Source organism: Gorilla gorilla, chromosome 9 (genome assembly GCF_029281585.2).
Source record: "Gorilla gorilla gorilla isolate KB3781 chromosome 9, NHGRI_mGorGor1-v2.1_pri, whole genome shotgun sequence".
NCBI lineage: Eukaryota > Metazoa > Chordata > Mammalia > Primates > Hominidae > Gorilla > Gorilla gorilla.
In genome coordinates this window covers 75,291,046-75,307,392 of record NC_073233.2, presented here as the reverse complement: position 1 = coordinate 75,307,392, position 16,347 = coordinate 75,291,046, and the positions used below count along the sequence as shown (strand labels likewise).

At 58.4% G+C, this 16,347-nt stretch overlaps 2 protein-coding genes across 6 annotated transcripts in view; one reads left to right on the top strand and one right to left on the bottom strand.

Annotated features, from left to right (window-relative positions):
• RAD9A (RAD9 checkpoint clamp component A) overlaps positions 1-16,347 on the bottom strand; it is an 82,358-nt gene that overhangs the window by 19,320 nt on the left and 46,691 nt on the right. The window lies entirely within an intron of this gene.
• Positions 4,656-14,926, top strand: CLCF1 (cardiotrophin like cytokine factor 1). Of its 5 annotated transcripts, none has more exons than XM_063693269.1 (3): positions 4,656-4,774; positions 11,462-11,628; positions 13,464-14,926. In XM_063693269.1, exons 2-3 carry the CDS (start codon positions 11,476-11,478, stop codon positions 13,956-13,958), a joined length of 648 nt encoding a protein of 215 aa, XP_063549339.1. In that variant the 5' UTR covers positions 4,656-4,774; positions 11,462-11,475; the 3' UTR covers positions 13,959-14,926. The 5 variants fall into 5 exon arrangements, with proteins under 5 accessions (XP_063549339.1, XP_055210578.1, XP_055210576.1 ...); XM_055354603.2 differs by lacking the exon at positions 4,656-4,774 and adding an exon at positions 5,042-5,554; XM_055354601.2 differs by lacking the exon at positions 4,656-4,774 and adding an exon at positions 5,042-5,554 and having other exon boundaries at positions 9,522-11,628.

Here is a 16,347-nt window from a genome sequence, read left to right as displayed (position 1 = left end):
GCAAAGGGAAGCCCTTGCTCTTGTTCTGCTGGCGGGGGGTGGTGGTCATCTGACTCCCAGTTTAATGCTCATTCCAGGATTCCCAACTCCCTGCTAATGGAATCCAGAGTTCTAGCTGAGCCCTCCAGTGTGGGAAGACGATGTGAGGCACCTGGCCCATCTGCACATTGCCAGTTCACGTAAGGGGTCGGTGGTGGGCAGGAAACCCAGGTCTCCCTGTGCTCCAGGCCAGGACTCTCCAGGCACTGGAGGACTCTCTTTATGCCCCAAGCAACATCTGAGTGACCTGAAGAGACCAGCTGTGCCAGGCTAGATGCCTCATAGCCAGGGGCACTCAACTAAGTCCTGCTGTTGCTGAAGTCTGTTCCCAGTGCCCGGACTCCTCTTTTCAAGATGTGCCTCTGGCCCCCTTCCCCAGGCTGGCACCTGCATGGTGGAGTTAAAAGAGCATGTTGCTGAAGTTGGATAGCACTGGGTTCCAGTCCTGGTTCTACCACTGCCAGGCCTGTGTGACCTCAGACAAATGACTCTGTCTTATGAAGCCTCAGGTTCCTCATGTATAAGTAGGGAAATGATAGCTCCTGTCTCGGAGTTACTGTAAAGACGAAATAAACTAGGCCGGGCGTGGTGGCTCACGCCTGTAATCCCAGCACTTTGGGAGGCTGAAGCGGGCGGATCATGAGGTCAGGAGATCGAGACCATCCTGGCCAACACAGTGAAACCCCGTCTCTAATAAAAATACAAAAAAAAAAAAATTACCCGGGCCTGGTGGCGGGTGCCTGTAGCTCCAGCTACTTGGGAGGCTGAGGCAGGAGAATGGTGTGAACCCAGGAGGCGGAGCTTGCAGTGAGCTGAGATGGTGCCACTGCACTCCAGCCTGGGCGACAGAGCGAGACTCCGTCTCAAAAAAAAAAAAAAAAAACATGAAATAAAATAGCCCGCGAAAGCCTTAGCACTGTGCCTGATGTGGGGAACAGCTGTGTGCGCGTAAACTATTGTTAGTATTTCAGCAAAATAAATGTCAGTGAGAAATACCAGCATCACAGCAGGCTGGAGGAGTCACTGTAGCAGGCATCTGCCTCTCCTCCCAACACGCAGGTCAGCCTCCGCCCCTCCACCCCACCCCCTAGGGCTCCTCTCTGTGTCCCCAGCACCAAAACTTAGGGAATGTTTGGTGAACAAATGAATGAATGAGGGAGTGTCCCTACTCACCTCTGTGGGTTTCTCCAACACACCTGTCAGGAGGGGGCCAGCTAGAGGCTCCCCTAGTTCAGAACCCGGACACTCCCTGGGCCAGGGTCCCATCGGTGCTAATTGTGCAGCTGTGTGCGACATGGTGTTTTGGGTGCCTGGAGAGCCTTCCTTGGGGATGTCACCATGTGGGGAGGAAGGGTGGGACACTAGCTGGTCCCTGAGCCAACACTGACTCACCCTCCCCCCTTGGAGGGCAGCTCAGTCATCACCTGATGCCAGCTCTGGCCCCCAGCCAGCCACACTTCTTGAGGGCCTGACCTGCCACCCCCCTGTGGATGGTGAAGCCTGGAGTCTAAAAGGCCAGAGAAGGCAGCAAGCCAGTGGCCCCTCGTCAGCTCAAGGACTACTCCCACCATCCCATGGAGAGGAGGGCAGAGGTGGTCAGACCCCATCATACAGAGAGGGGACAGGCTTGTCCCAAGGTCACACTGGCCAACTGGAATGGAGGTTTCCTGACTCCCAGAGTAGCTCTGTGCCTGCTGCAGGGAACCCTGGGCTGTACCTGCTGCTACCTTGGCACTTTGCCTGTGGTTGCCACTGCTCTTCTAGCTCAATCCATCCACATTTCTACCCCAAAGCTCTACCTCCTCCAGGAAGCTCTCCTCCCACCATCCTCCTTGGCCCTAAATGTACCCACTGCCACCTATGGCTGATGTCAGACAGTTTAATGAGTGTCCCTAGACTGTGGAATTCTTTTCTTTTCTTTTGAGAGAGGGTCTTGCTCTGTTGCCCCAGGAAACAAAGACCATGTGTAGTGGTCATAGCTCACTGCGGCCTCAAACTCCTGGGCTCAAGCAATCCTCCAGCCTCAGCCACCTGATTAGCTGGGACTATAGGCATGCGCCACCATGCTGGGCTAATTTTTAAATTTTTGGTAGAGATGGGGTCTCTATGTTGCCCAGGTTGGTCTCAAATTCCTCAAGGAATCTTCCTGCCTGGGCCTCCCAAAGCGCTGGGATTACAGATGTAAGCCCCAACTGTGACATTCCTAAAGGCAGGGATGGGTTTTCCTTGCCCTCTCTCTGTCCTTAACAGGACCTGGAGACTGAGAAAGTGCCTGCACAATGTACCCCTGGAGCAGACGGAGCACTTCTCTTTCCCATGCTTGTCTGGAGCTGGGGGGACTGGCGTCTCCTCTAAGCTCTGCCCTCCCACCAGCAACCCCAGATTGTTAGCACTGGAAGGGCCCCTAACAAGATTCTCTTTTTGAGAGCCACAGGGGAGCAGGAACTTTCCCAAGGTCCTGATTTCCAGCTGGAAATCAGAGGGCAGCCACCTGTCCTGCCCCATCCCATGGAAATCCTGGAGGGGCTACTCCTGCTCCGTCTTTCCTCTCTTCCTTCTTCCCCAAACCCCAGCAGCTACCCCCATTTAGGGACTTGGCAGGATAAAGGCACAGTCTTTATTCCAGCCCCCGACCCAACCCAACTGGCAACTCCCAGCCTGCTGCCTTTGCCCAGGCATGGCAGAGGGGCACTGGCAGCTTGGAGATGGAGCTGCTTTTCCCTTTGGCAGTGTGGAAGGTGGGGGAGGGGAGGGGAGAGGCTTGGCCCCCACTAGGTGAGGGGAGAGGGCAGGGAGGCAAGTCCAGACAAGAGGCAGAGGGAGAACACAACTTTCCCAGCTTTCGGGGTCACTACATTAAGATTCAAAGACAAACTGGGGGCTGGGGGGCTGTCTGTAAAGCCAATTGTCCCTGTACTCACCTGGCCTGGGTCCCTGTTTCAGAGCTGCAGCCCTCAGTTCCTGCAAACCAGTGCTTTCTGGCTGCCCCAGGTGGATGTGTGCTGGGGATGGCATTGTCCACTCCCACCTTCTGCTTCAGTGTCTTCCTCTCCCCGCATCCGCTGCTTCCCCCTCTTCCTCCCAGCTCCCTCCTCCCCTCTTTCTCACTCCCACCCATTTGCCTCTTTGTGTCTCCTCTTTCCTTCCCAGTCTTGCCCCTTCTCTGGTCTCACCCCTCTTCTCTCACCCCCGCCTCTTTCTTCAGCGCCCCCTCCCCTCCGCTCCCCCGACACTGGGGCTGCTTTCTCCCTGACTCAGCAAGGTGCTTTATAAGGTGCTGAGGGGCTCAGCCAAATCCAAACCACATTGTGCAGACTCCACAAGGAGCGGCTTCGAGGCGGAGGGAGAGGCTGAAGCGGCTCCCCTTCTCCCTCTCCCCTCCTTCTTGGCCCCCTCCCTCTGAAAGGGTAGCAGCTAGGGGGACCTCCTGGCTGGCCTCCGTGCCATGCACCCATGGGCATCTGCCTTCTTGACCTTGGCATGGGCATCAAGAAATCACTGGGCTCATCCATCAGGAATGTCACTGAAACTCCAGAGTCCTGGCTGGTGGGGGCAGGGAGGAGGTGCGGGGGCGGGGGGCGGGGGGCAGAGGTAGGCCCTGAGCACTTTTCACAAGGGTCCCTCCAGGCAGTTTTCATCAGAGCTGCTACTGAGGTCCCTCAAAGTCCCCTGCCCCCCACCCCAAGCCAGCTCTCCTTTCCCAGCCCTTTTTCTCCTTGTTTAGGAAAAAAAGAAAGGAAGAAAGGAGAGAGAGAGAGAGAGAGAGAAAAAAAAAAAACCCAACAACAAAGTCTGTCCCACTCCAGTGAGGTAATTGAAAACAAACTTCTTCCCCACCCCCCCACCCCCCCACCTCAGTGCTCGCGGTACAGAGAAGGGAAGAGCTGCCCCGGGACCCAGCACTGGCCATGATCAGGATGCCTGCGCAGGCCACAGGCTGGAGGCGCTGGGGCTGGACTGGCAGAGTGCCCTCCCATTCCAGGGGCACCAGGAAGCAGTGGGGGACAAATCTCTCATGCCATTCCAGGGAGAGGCATCACCTTCCAGGTCTGGCCCACCACTGGCCTCTCCCACTTTGAAACAATAAATAAACAACAACAAAAGCAACTTATTACCCAGTGATTTAATTGGTGGTGTGGCTATAGGGCACCCAAGCCTTGGGGACCACATGACTCTCCCCCAGGAAAATCATGAATCAGGGCAGTCCCCAGCCCTCGGTGAGAGCTGCCTCCTCTGAGCGTGTTCTCCCCGGCAGCCCTTGGAGAGGGAGGAGGGGACCCCCTCTGGGAGGGTCCAGGCATACCCCCAGGTATCCTGCCCAGCAAATCCCAACCCAGGCCTGCGGGAAGGAGGGGGAGCCCTCACCGCCAAGCCACCCCCACCTCACCACCGGAAAAACCAACAACCCGAAACCCCAAAGGAAGGAGAATGCCGGGGTCTTCATGGGGAAACATTTCACAAATGGGGACGCTCGGGCGGTCCATCGCCTTGAATCGGAGCATTCCCGCTGAGTCACCCAAGAAGCCTGTGGTGTTGAAACTGGTCCGGTGCCTCGTGCTGATTAATGAATTACAAATCCCCCACCCATGTGCATTCTCCCTGGTCACTGGAGGAAGAAAGAAGAATCTTGTGAACTTGAGGGAAAAAGTCCCGCCAAGTGGCCTCTTCTCGCCTCTGGGTCGGGCAGTGGGCCTGCGGTGCCCTCTTCATCCCCCGCAGGGGGCATTGTGAGCTGGTTAGTCACCTGCCCCAGCCCCAGCGCCTCGCTTAGCTCTAGCTTTTGGAAATGGGACAAGCGGCGGGACAATAGGCAAGGGGGGCGGTCAGCCCAGACAAAGGGCAGCAGGAAAAACACCATCACTTGCTCCCAGGCCAGCTCGCTGGCATTTGGGAGAATGTGTCATTGCATTTACTCAAGGGGGAGGAGGAGGGAAGGTTAGAGATGAGGAGGCAGAGGTAGGGTGGGAGCAGGGACCTCGCACAGGCAGAGGTAGGGTGGGATCAGGGACCCCGCACCGGGCAGGGGGCAGGGGGCAGGGGGCGGTGTCCCCAGGCCAACGCCAGGGGAGAAGCCGACCCGAAGCCGGCGCTGTCCCCCGGCTCCTGGGAGTCCTCAGACGGACTGATGGCCTCCCCGCCCCCTCCCCCAGGAGGCCCAGGGTGGTACCGCCACAGCCTCGCCTCACCTCACCCCCCCTCGGTGCTGTGGGAGGGAGAGGGAGCCCCAGAAGCCCTCCCTTCCCTCCTCCCCCCTCCTCCCCCCACCCCGGGGAGGGCCGCTACAATTTGTGGTTACAGCTTTACACGTCAGAAAAAAAAAAAAAAGTTTGCAGAATGTCCCACACCGAAAAAAAAAAAAAATCCGAAACCGAGCGAAAAAAACCTGCGAGTGGGCCTGGCGGATGGGATTATTAAAGCTTCGCCGGAGCCGCGGCTCGCCCTCCCACTCCGCCAGCCTCCGGGAGAGGAGCCGCACCCGGCCGGCCCGGCCCCAGCCCCATGGACCTCCGAGCAGGTAGGAGCCAGGCGGCCGAGGCCCCGGCCCCCGCCCCGCCGAGCAGCCACGAGATCCGGTTCCCGTCCTGCCCTGACCCCCGGGAGCCCCGCGCCGGGGCCGGGCCAGGGAGCTGGGCTCGGGCCGGGGGAGGCACGGCTGGGCGCCCTCGAGAGGGGCCGGGCAGGGACGCGGCATTCCTGGAGTCCGCACGGCGGGGCCAGGAGGTGGCCGGGAGCGGCGGGGAGCCCGGACGATCGCAGACCTGGGGAGGCGGCAACCTGGAGCCCCAGCGAGGCGGGTCGTAGGAGCCGCAGCCCCAGAGCCCCGCGCACAAGTCGGGGCCAGAGAGTCCGAGGCGGGGAGCGAGGCTGCGGGTGGGAGGAGGGGCTGGGAGAGGAAGAGGGAGGGAGGCCGGGGGAGCCCGAGGCCGGGCGGCGGGAGGCGAGGAGAGGCCGACACCTCGGGCCGCGCCGCTCTCCCTCCCCGGCCCGCCGGGAGGGGTAGGAGGGCGGGCGGGAGGAAGGGCGGGCGGCGGAGAGGAGGGCGGAGGGCAGCGCCGAGCCTGGCTGGGCCGGGCCGGACGGGCCGAGCCGCGCCGCGGGACTCGCGGCTTCCTAGCTACGCGCCGCGCGGCCAGAACCCTCCATGGTGCCCACGGCCGGGGAGCCGGCGGCAGGTAGGGGCGGCGGGCGGCGGCCGCGAGTCCCCCGGGCCACCGTGGCCTGGGAGTGATTATTGTTGGGCGGGGGGCTGGCGCAGCCGGGCCGGACCCGGCAGGAAAGTCTGTCACTGGCCAGGGAGCGGCGGGAGCAGCCGCTCAGCCCGGGCAGGAGGGGAGTTGACGCGCGGGAAAGGGCAGCGCCTGGCAGAGCCCGGAGCCCGGTGCCCCGGACCCCGCCCCCGCCCCCGCCGCCGGGAAGGAGCGACCGGGCGGGAGCGGGAGGGGGCGGGGCCGGGGGCGCCGAGGCCACACAGGGGGAAGGCGCAGCGCCGGGAGGGGTCCCAGAGCGAGAGGTCACCGCCGGCAGGGAGGGCCAGCTGGCAACCGCCGCCGTGCAGCTTCCCGGCCGAGCCCCTCGAAGGAAACCTTCGAAAGAGTCCCCGGGGCTCGCCAGAGTTCCCCTCATGCTTGCTCTCCCCACCCGCCTTCCTTTCCACAACTCCGTGCTGGGCTTCTGGAGCCCTCCCCACAGAACCCCCCCAATCCCAGAGGACCCCTGTTCCCCCAGCTCCCAGCCTGGCCCTCCCCCCGAGGTGTGGGGGGCTACCAGGAGAGGAGGGGAGACGGGCGGGTGCAGGCTAAGCCTTGGAGAGAGGCTGGGGGTGGGGGGCACTGGGCACGCTGCTCTACTGGGTCCTCCTTCTCTGACCCTAACCCAGGGACACCTCTGTGCTTTCACTGACCCCGACTGACCTCCGCCACAGCTCGGGAGCACACGTTGCCCCTCACACCGGACAGGACGCGAGTACATATTCCCCTAACAGACCAGACGGGCTCCTGGCCAGCTCAGACACCCTCGCTGCCCTGGAGCCACACGCTCCACCGGGGAGGAAGCAGAGATGGCAATTGTCACCCGGCAGCCCCAGAAGTGACACTGCTGATGGGTGCAATGGTTCCCTGTCCCCTTCATTCACAGACCCACACTCTTGTCCGTCACACTTCTGCACACCACCCCTGCATGCCACCCCTGCACACCAGCCACTGGCTCACTGACACTTCACATTCCTCCCCACGTCCCACCTCTTGTGCACACCTGGCTCCTGCACTCTCTCCCCCAGCCCCTCCCACGCCCCTCTTGATAACAACACCCTTTCCAATTCACCCACCACTGCCCTGGACTCCTCCTTCACTGCTCCTCCTGCCTCTGGCTCTCAGTGGGCTGCTGGGCTCCCCCCTGGCTCCCCGCTGGCCTCCCTGAGCACACCCATGGCCCTCTTGCAGCACAATCAGGAACCCTCTCACTCCAGCCAAAGCTCAACTCCTGTCTCGCCTGCTTGGTTACTGACTTCATAAGGCAGTGGGGCTGGCCACCCTCAGCTTCTTCCCCTGGGCCTCAGTGACCTCTGTCATTTAGGCTGGAGGAGAAGGGCACGAAGGGGGATGCTGGAGAGGAGAGGAGAGATGAAGCCCCGTGTGTTTCCTCTAGGAGGAATTGAGCATGCATAGTGTGACCTCCTTGTGCAAGCCCACAGTCACCAGATGAGTTGGTGGCAAAGCTAGGTCTCCCAATTCCCAGGCCCATGTATCCCCACTCACCAAGCCACTTCTCAGTGGCCTGGGGGAAAGGGAACCAAGGAAAAGGCAGAAGGAAGAGAAGTGAGAGGGGAAGGCAGCAGCCCAGAGGGTGGAAGGAAGATGGGTTTCTGTGGGCCTTTGCCTGGGAAGGCAGGTCAGGACACGCCCCTAGAGCAGTTTCCTATTGTCACAATGCCTGGACCTCACCCACTCCATCCCTAGCCCACTCCTCACCCACTCTGCCCGCCTAACCCACTCCACCCCTCAATTCCCCTCAACAGACCCCTCCAACCGCAGCCAGCGCTGGTCCTGGTCTGGCCTTTCCTCCTGGCTCCCATATTCAGCCCAGCCTGAGGCCACCATGCCCCACCTCTGGAGCTCTGCAGTGCCTCCCTGGCTGCAACATTTAGGGCTTACAGTTCTTAGCGTAGCTCTTATAGTCCCAGGTGCAGAGACTCCCGTTGACTTGTCCTACCACCCTAACCACCCTGGCACATCTGCATGGCTGAACCCTCACCCTCACTGGGAAAGGTCAGCCTGGGGGCGTCCAGGCCAGGGACTGAGGGGCAGCTGGCTAAAGTGGCTAAAGACATGTGCTCACGGGTGCGCCTGCCTGTGCAGCTGTCTGGGTGGCCAGTCACTTCCTTGGGCTAAGAGAGAGAGAGAGAGAGTGTGTGTGTGTGTGTTCATGAGGAGAGCCTTGGTTCCTAGGGCCCAGGGATCTGGATGGAATTAGGGGCTGGCCGGGGGTGGGGGCCAGGATAGGGGGTGGGGGGCTGTTGCAGGAAACGTGAGCTGTACTCGTTAGCTCCTCACGTGCTCAGCCGGATTTATAAACACACAGAGAAGACGGGATGTAAACAATCAGTGGGCAGCAGCCAGAGGCAGAGCTGGGGCGGGGGCCGGGCTGGGGGCCAGGACTGGTGGGGAGGGGGAGAGGGAGACCTAGGACACAGCCCCAGTGGCCGGGGTCCACCTGCACAACATGAGCCTGAGGGAGGATGGATGAGGGCTCCAGGAAGCCCACCACGCACTCTCCTCAGGAGGCAGGCGAGCTGTGCTGGGTTCCCGAGCTCACGACTAAACCGCAGGTGTTCACCCCATGCTGCTTTCCCTCCTGCTGCCTGAGACACGGGCATGGCTTTGCCCAGAGTGGAAGCTGTCATAGCAGGGGCAGAGCCCTGTCCTTCTACCCCCCCTTTCTTTTCTCCTAACCTCTTCTCCCTCTGGATTCCTGAGAACCCTTCCCTCTTTCTGGTTCTGTGGGCCGTCGGATCCTTCTGTTCTCCCCTGCCCCCCACCCGCAGCCTGCAACGACACAGTTACCTCAGAACTGAAATATTCCTGGAAACACCGGCCTCGTCTGGTTAATTTCATGAGCTGTTTTTTCTGCCCAGATGACTTAGTTCTTGTCTATCCAAAGGCTTCTCCCCCTGCTGTCCCTGTGTAGGGAGCTGATCTCCCCTAGGGATGTCCCACAGGGCTCAGAATGGGAGAGGGTAAGTTCCGAGCTGGGTTCCTGACTGTACCTCTTGGCCATGACAAAGGCAGAGCCTAGAACTCCGGCCAGCATGTGGGTAAAGAGGGAAGCCTAGCTCCCAGCTCCGGCTTCAGTTGGGACCCTTGGTCTCGCCACTAACTTTGAGTGAAGCCAGACTCGATGCTGAAAGCGACCTCAAGGCTGGGAGGGCCGCTGCCCAATTCAGCAGGTCTCCAATCTCCAAAACTAATGCTACTCTGTACCCATAGGATCCTAGAGGTGACTGCCAGATCCCCAGGCTTGGAGTTGTGTTGAGATGTGAGGAACAGGGAGGAGAAAGGAACTGAGTCAGGCAAGAGCTGGGGATAGAAAGGAAGAGTGAGGAAAGCAGCGTCCAGGAGGAAACCACAAGCTCAGAGGGGACAGGAAAGGGTGAGCTAGTGTCCCCAGGGAGCAGTTGAGTGCCTGACCCTACTCTCTGTCCTAAAACACACGCGTGTACACACAATCACACTTGCCTCAAACCAAGACGCTGTGACTTCTGGTACCCCACCGCCATGCTCCCTTAGTAAAGCCGGCCAGTCACACATCTGAAAGAGTCCAGACTGACCAGGTGGGCCACTGCCGAAGTCCTCACTGACCCCTGTCCTCCATAAGAGATGTTTTATACAAATGGAGTCTTGCATCCTTCCTAGTTATTAGCCCTCTCCAAAACTCTGCCCCAGCACTGTGATTAGACCTAACCTAGTCTTCATTCTTTCTTGAATCCAAACCCCATCCTAACCATGGGCAAAGCGTTATACCTATCTAAGTTATTTCTGCCTATCAAAGCAACCTATGTCATTATAGAAAAATCTGAGAGTATAAAATATGAACTATAGGGGTGGTGGAAAGAGAAGGTGGCAGCAAAAAAAAAAAAAAAAGGAAAAAAAAGAACTATAGGAAAGAAACCACTCATGACCTCACACCTATTCAAGCTGAAAACCCAAACTAGCCCTGCTCTTCATAACATGACAAGCAGCGCCCCATCTGATACCTAAACCGACCAAGTCACAGCCCTCCAACTCACCCTCTGCCTGCCCAGACCTCACCACATCCTTGCTGGACTCAAACCTCAACCGCACTAAATCAACCAAATCCCAAGTCTAAACTAATCTGAAACTTTTAAAGTAACCCAGTCCTTAAACCTAACCTAGCCCAATGCCAATTATATCTACCCTAGCCAAACCCTAACTGCCTTTGCCAGTCCAAAGTGTCCACTGAATCCTCACCTTGGTCCTCACTTAAAATCCCAGAAAAGCATATTTCCCCACTGCCCACGTCCCTCCTTACAGCACCCAACCCTGGCCTCTGGACTCCTGGTATCCTGGGATGTCCAAACTCTGCAGTGCCATCAGCCAACAAGCCCGACTCGTCAAATGCACTTCTCTCCCTTCCTGTCCCCACCCTCGCAGGCTGATGGAAAGGCCTCACTGAAGTCCAACTTTTCCCCACCTAACACCAAGAACGGGGTGAACCTCCACACTGCCACCGTTCCCTGAGAGTGAGCACTAAATCTCCTTCAATCTAACCCCACCCTACACTTCCCACACTCAGGAATCACATCCTAGAATATACCCAAAACTAAGCCCCATAAGGCAGCCCGACCCTGGTGGTCTAACCCTATACCTTGCTTCCTATGGGCGACTCTGTTCTTGGCGGCCACCTCTCTCCTGCTTCCTCCCTTAGGGCTGACTGTGCTTAGCCTGCCAGCTCTGACATGTGCTGTCTCCCACCCTCTGACTCCCCTCAAGCTGCAGTGGGACTGGAAGACTGGCAGGAAGCTAGGGTACAACTGGAACACAGGCAGGTCGACCTGCACTCCCTAGGCCTGGCCCCGTCCCTCCATGTACACACACATACATGTTGGCACACACACACTGGCACACATGCCAAAGACTCTCTCAGCTGACACACAGATCCATTCTCAAGTATCTACTGATAGACACTCATGCGTGCCAAGTCCTCATCCTCAAACATACACATGCCTCTCTTTCTCTCCCGTCTTGCCAGGAGTGTTTCCCCTCCTCCATCCCCTCTGCCTCCCATCTGGTGTCCCACCCTCACCCCCCTCCCAGCCCAAGGTGGGGACAGACACCTGAGGGGCTGCCAGCTGCTTCCCCGTGTGGGCCCGGGCCGCGCTCATGCTTCTCGTCCATCCTGCCCACAGGGGACTCGTGGGGGATGTTAGCGTGCCTGTGCACGGTGCTCTGGCACCTCCCTGCAGTGCCAGCTCTCAATCGCACAGGGGACCCAGGGCCTGGCCCCTCCATCCAGAAAACCTATGACCTCACCCGCTACCTGGAGCACCAACTCCGCAGCTTGGCTGGGACCTATGTGAGTATCCAGTGTAGGAGTCTGGGAGTTGGGGAGGAGTGAGGAGTTGGGGAAAGACAGTCCTAACCGTGGAGGGTCCTGGTAAATGATGGGGTGAGGAGGGGCTCTTTGGCTCCCACCAGTCCCCCTGTCTGGTCTATCTCCTGCCCTTCCCTCTTAGGTGGCCCCCCCACTTCCCCATCCCTGGCCCCAGGACTAGGCATGTGGGCAGGCCTCGCACCCGCCTTGGCCCATTGCCCCACTGGCTGCCAGCCCAGCCACCCGCCTCCCCCTGGGGGCTGGGGAAGTCTCCTCTGTTTACACCGTGTTGTGGTGTCTCTTGCGCGGGCGGGGTTGGGTGGGGACGGAGGGGCCCCACCTCCCATGCCTGCGTTCCAGCTCGCCTCTGCCCCCAGACCTGGGGCCCTGCTGCTCTGGACCCAGGGGCCTCCCTTCCGTCTGCCTCTCCCATCCTAGCTGGGCCTCCTAGGGGGGTCATGGGGGAAGGGGACTGTAGGGAACCCAGGCAGTAGTGGCAGGGGGTTTAGGGTATGGATGGAGGTTATGCTGTAAGGATTTGGGGGTGGTCCAGAGGTGTTCAGAGAGCCCAGGAGAGAAGGAAGGAGGGTCGGAGGAGCCGAGGACCATGGGGAACCGGCCCCCTCTTCCCGTGTTCCTCTTCCACATCCCAGACCCTACTCTGGAGCCAGGGAAAGAAAAGGGAGGAGGGTGGCGGGGGAGCTGGCTCCAGCCCCAGGATACACCGAGGAAATTAGTTTGTCTCTGTGCTTGTCAGCGTGTGAACCTCCCCCTGGGCCCTTGCCTATCCCAGGCCTCTCCCCTTGCTTCTCCCTTCTTTCCCAGTTATACATCTCCCTCATCCCTTTCCCTGGGCCCCAGCCGCTCCCCCGAGGGTTGGAAAGGGCTCTGCCCTCTTCCCTATACCATGCTGTCTTCCATAGCCTTCCTCCTGTCCTACTCATGAGACTGCCTCCATTTCTTCCTTCTGCAACCCTGCTCCTATCAGCTGAACCCTTCTTTCGGAGTGTTAGTGAGTACCCATCTCTCCCCAGCCCCTCAGCTGGTGGGCCTGGGTGTGTCAGCGGCAAATGGGGCTCTGGTGCCAATGGGCATGGGCCACTCTCATCTCTCTCTTGTTCCTTGTGCAGAAAACCTTTGCTTCACTCCACTGCCCTCTCTAGCTCCCGACCCTTTTTCTCTCCTGGCTTTCCCTGCCAAATTTCTCGAAGGAGTGGTCTACACCCTCTGCCTCCACTTCCTCTCCACCCACTCACTTCTTAACCCCCTGCAATCTGGCTTCCAGGCCCCAGCAATGGTTCTCTCCAAGGTTGTCAGGCACCTCCTTGCCAAGCCCGACAGTGTTTTGAAGGCTCATTCTCCTTGCTGTCTGTTTTGCAGCCACACTGCTGAGCGCTGCTGCCTTCTCGAACTCCTCTTCCTTGGTCTCTGCACTCTCCTGGGCCACCTTCTACCTCTCCAGCTCCTCCAGGTTCCTCTTCCTCTCTGTCCTGCCCCCACAGCGGGCACTCTCCCAAGGTTTGCCCACCCAGCCAATCAGCACGTCCTTCCTGAGCGTCTTGTGCGTCTCCTCCTCCTCCTTTTTCTACGCCTCTCCATTGGAGAGCTCACCACCACCACTGCTTCAACTGTCACCTGCATACAAATGATATCCTTATTGGAGAAACTCAGGGAGGCCATGAACAAAGAAGCCTAGCATGGAGACAGGGCCAGTGTCAGGGGACACAAAAAATAGAAACTTTGGGAGCAGGTATCTCCTCGGTGGTGAGCCAGCGGCTCTGCCCTCCTCCTTCCCCATCACTCTCTCCTTTTCACAGCTGAACTACCTGGGCCCCCCTTTCAACGAGCCTGACTTTAACCCTCCCCGCCTGGGGGCAGAGACTCTGCCCAGGGCCACTGTTGACTTGGAGGTGTGGCGAAGCCTCAATGACAAACTGCGGCTGACCCAGAACTACGAGGCCTACAGCCACCTTCTGTGTTACTTGCGTGGCCTCAACCGTCAGGCTGCCACTGCTGAGCTGCGCCGCAGCCTGGCCCACTTCTGCACCAGCCTCCAGGGCCTGCTGGGCAGCATTGCGGGCGTCATGGCAGCTCTGGGCTACCCACTGCCCCAGCCGCTGCCTGGGACTGAACCCACTTGGACTCCTGGCCCTGCCCACAGTGACTTCCTCCAGAAGATGGACGACTTCTGGCTGCTGAAGGAGCTGCAGACCTGGCTGTGGCGCTCGGCCAAGGACTTCAACCGGCTCAAGAAGAAGATGCAGCCTCCAGCAGCTGCAGTCACCCTGCACCTGGGGGCTCATGGCTTCTGACTTCTGACCTTCTCCTCTTCGCTCCCCCTTCAAACCCTGCTCCCACTTTGTGAGAGCCAGCCCTGTATGCCAACACCTGTTGAGCCAGGAGACAGAAGCTGTGAGCCTCTGGCCCTTTCCTGGACCGGCTGGGCATGTGATGCGATCAGCCCTGTCTTCTCCCCACCTCACAAAGGTCTACCGAGCTGGGGAGGAGGTGCAGTAGGCCCTGTCCTGTCCTGTTTCTACAGGAAGTCATGCTCGAGGGAGTCTGAAATGGTTCAAGTTGGTGCAGAGGCGCTCATGGCTTCCTGCTTCTTGCCTACCACTTGGCCAGTGCCCACCCAGCCCCTCAGGTGGCACATCTGGAGGGCAGGGGTTGAGAGGCCACCACCACACATGCCTTTCTGGGGTGAAGCCCTTTGGCTGCCCCACTCTCCTTGGATGGGTGTTGCTCCCTTATCCCCAAATCACTCTATACATCCAATTCAGGAAACAAACATGGTGGCAATTCTACACAAAAAGAGATGAGATTAAGGGTGCAGGGGTGGGGTCTGCATTGGAGGTGCCCTATAAACCAGAAGAGAAAATACTGAAAGCACAGGGGCAGGGACAGACCAGACCAGACCCAGGAGTCTCCAAAGCACAGAGTGGCAAACAAAACCCGAGCTGAGCATCAGGACCTTGCCTCGAATTGTCTTCCAGCATTACGGTGCCTCCTCTCTGCCCCCTTTCCCAGGGTATCTGTGGGTTGCCAGGCTGGGGAGGGCAACCATAGCCACACCACAGGATTTCCTGAAAGTTTACATTGCAGTAGCATTTTGGGGTGTGGGTTGGCAGCTCCCCAAGGCCCTGCCCCCAAGCCCCACCCACTCATGACTCTAAGTGTGTTGTATTAATATTTATTTATTTGGAGATGTTATTTATTAGATGATATTTATTGCAGAATTTCTATTCTTGTATTAACAAATAAAATGCTTGCTCCAGAACTTAGTCTCTTTGCCCAGCCTCACCCCTCCTGGTGCTCATCAGACTCTTGCCACCCCCAGCTCCCAGTCCCTGCTTGCCTCTGGTGGAGCTGCACAGAGCTCTGGGAAGCGGCCCTCTTCCTCCCCGCATTGGGGCGATGGGCGCACCTCAGACTTACACACTGCTGCTGCCACCACCAACCCCTTGATCCCTCAGTCCTCCCACACAGCTTCTGTCCACCCCAGGTTTCCCTCACCCCACCTTTGCTAAGTCTTCCTCACCTTTCTGGGATTCGGTTTTCTTTTTTTTTTTTTTTTTTTTTTTTTGAGACAGAGTCTCACTCTGTCGCCCAGGCTGGAGTGCAGTGGCGCGATCTCGGCTCACTGCAAGCTCCGCCTCCTGGGTTCACGCCATTCTCCTGCCTCAGCCTCCTGAGTAGCTGGGACTACAGGCGTCTGCCACCACGCCCGGCTAATTTTTTGTATTTTTAGTAGAGACGGGGTTTCACCATGTTAGCCAGGATGGTCTCGATCTCCTGACCTCATGGTCCGCCCGCCTCGGCCTCCCAAAGTGCTGGGATTATAGGTGTGAACCACCGTGCCCGGCCTTGGTTTTTCTTTGATAGAGTCTTACTCTGTTATCCAGGCTGGAGTGCAGTGGCGTGATCTTGGCTCACTGCAATCTCTGCTTCCTGGGTTCAAATGATTCTCGTGCTTCAGCCTCTCGAGTAGCTGGGATTACAGGGGTGCACCACCATGCCCGGCTTTTTTTGTATTTTTAGTAGAGACGGGGTTTCACCATGTTGGCCAGGCTGGTCTCAAACCCCTGACCTCAGGTGATCCACCTACCTCAGCCTCCCAAAGTGCTGGGATTACAGGTGTGAGCCACCTCGCCTGGCCAGCCTCACCTTCCTGGATTGCATTAATGGTCTCACAGGTCTGTCTTCCCACCTTGAATTTCTATTTCTGCCCTCTGGCCCAGCCTCCTTATGATGAGCAAAGCTATTCATCTGTGCTTCTGGTGCTCTACCCTGAGCAGTCAGCCCCTGGGCTTCACTCCCCAGCTTCCCCAGGACTCCTGCCTGTCTCTGTCCACTGGGGCTTCAGGAGCAGTGACCCTCACTTCAACACCCTTCCTCTCTTCAGGAGGGAAACAGACTGTGACCAAGTCACAGTCCTCAGCTGTAAATGCTACTCCTTTCTCTCCAATGTAAGATAGCATATGCAGGAAAAGAGAAAAACTCAAATTGTGAGAGAACGGGATAGATGCTATTCAAGGGATGCCCTAAGCTCAAATCTCAGACTCATAAATTTTGAGTGATCAGTTTCCCCATCAGTAAAGTGGGGATAATTAAATACCCTTCTAAGACTGCTGGAAAGGATAACAGGAACAACAAAGGGCAGATGCTTGGCTGTAGCAGCAGCAGCTGTAGTCATTACAG

Excerpts from the sequence above, each read along its gene's own strand:
- CLCF1 (XM_055354601.2), top strand. The coding sequence starts at position 11,155 with ATGTTGGCACACACACACTGGCACACATGCCAAAGACTCTCTCAGCTG. Across the intron at positions 11,629-13,463 it reads GCAGCTTGGCTGGGACCTAT|CTGAACTACCTGGGCCCCCC; the intron begins GTGAGTATCCAG and ends TCCTTTTCACAG.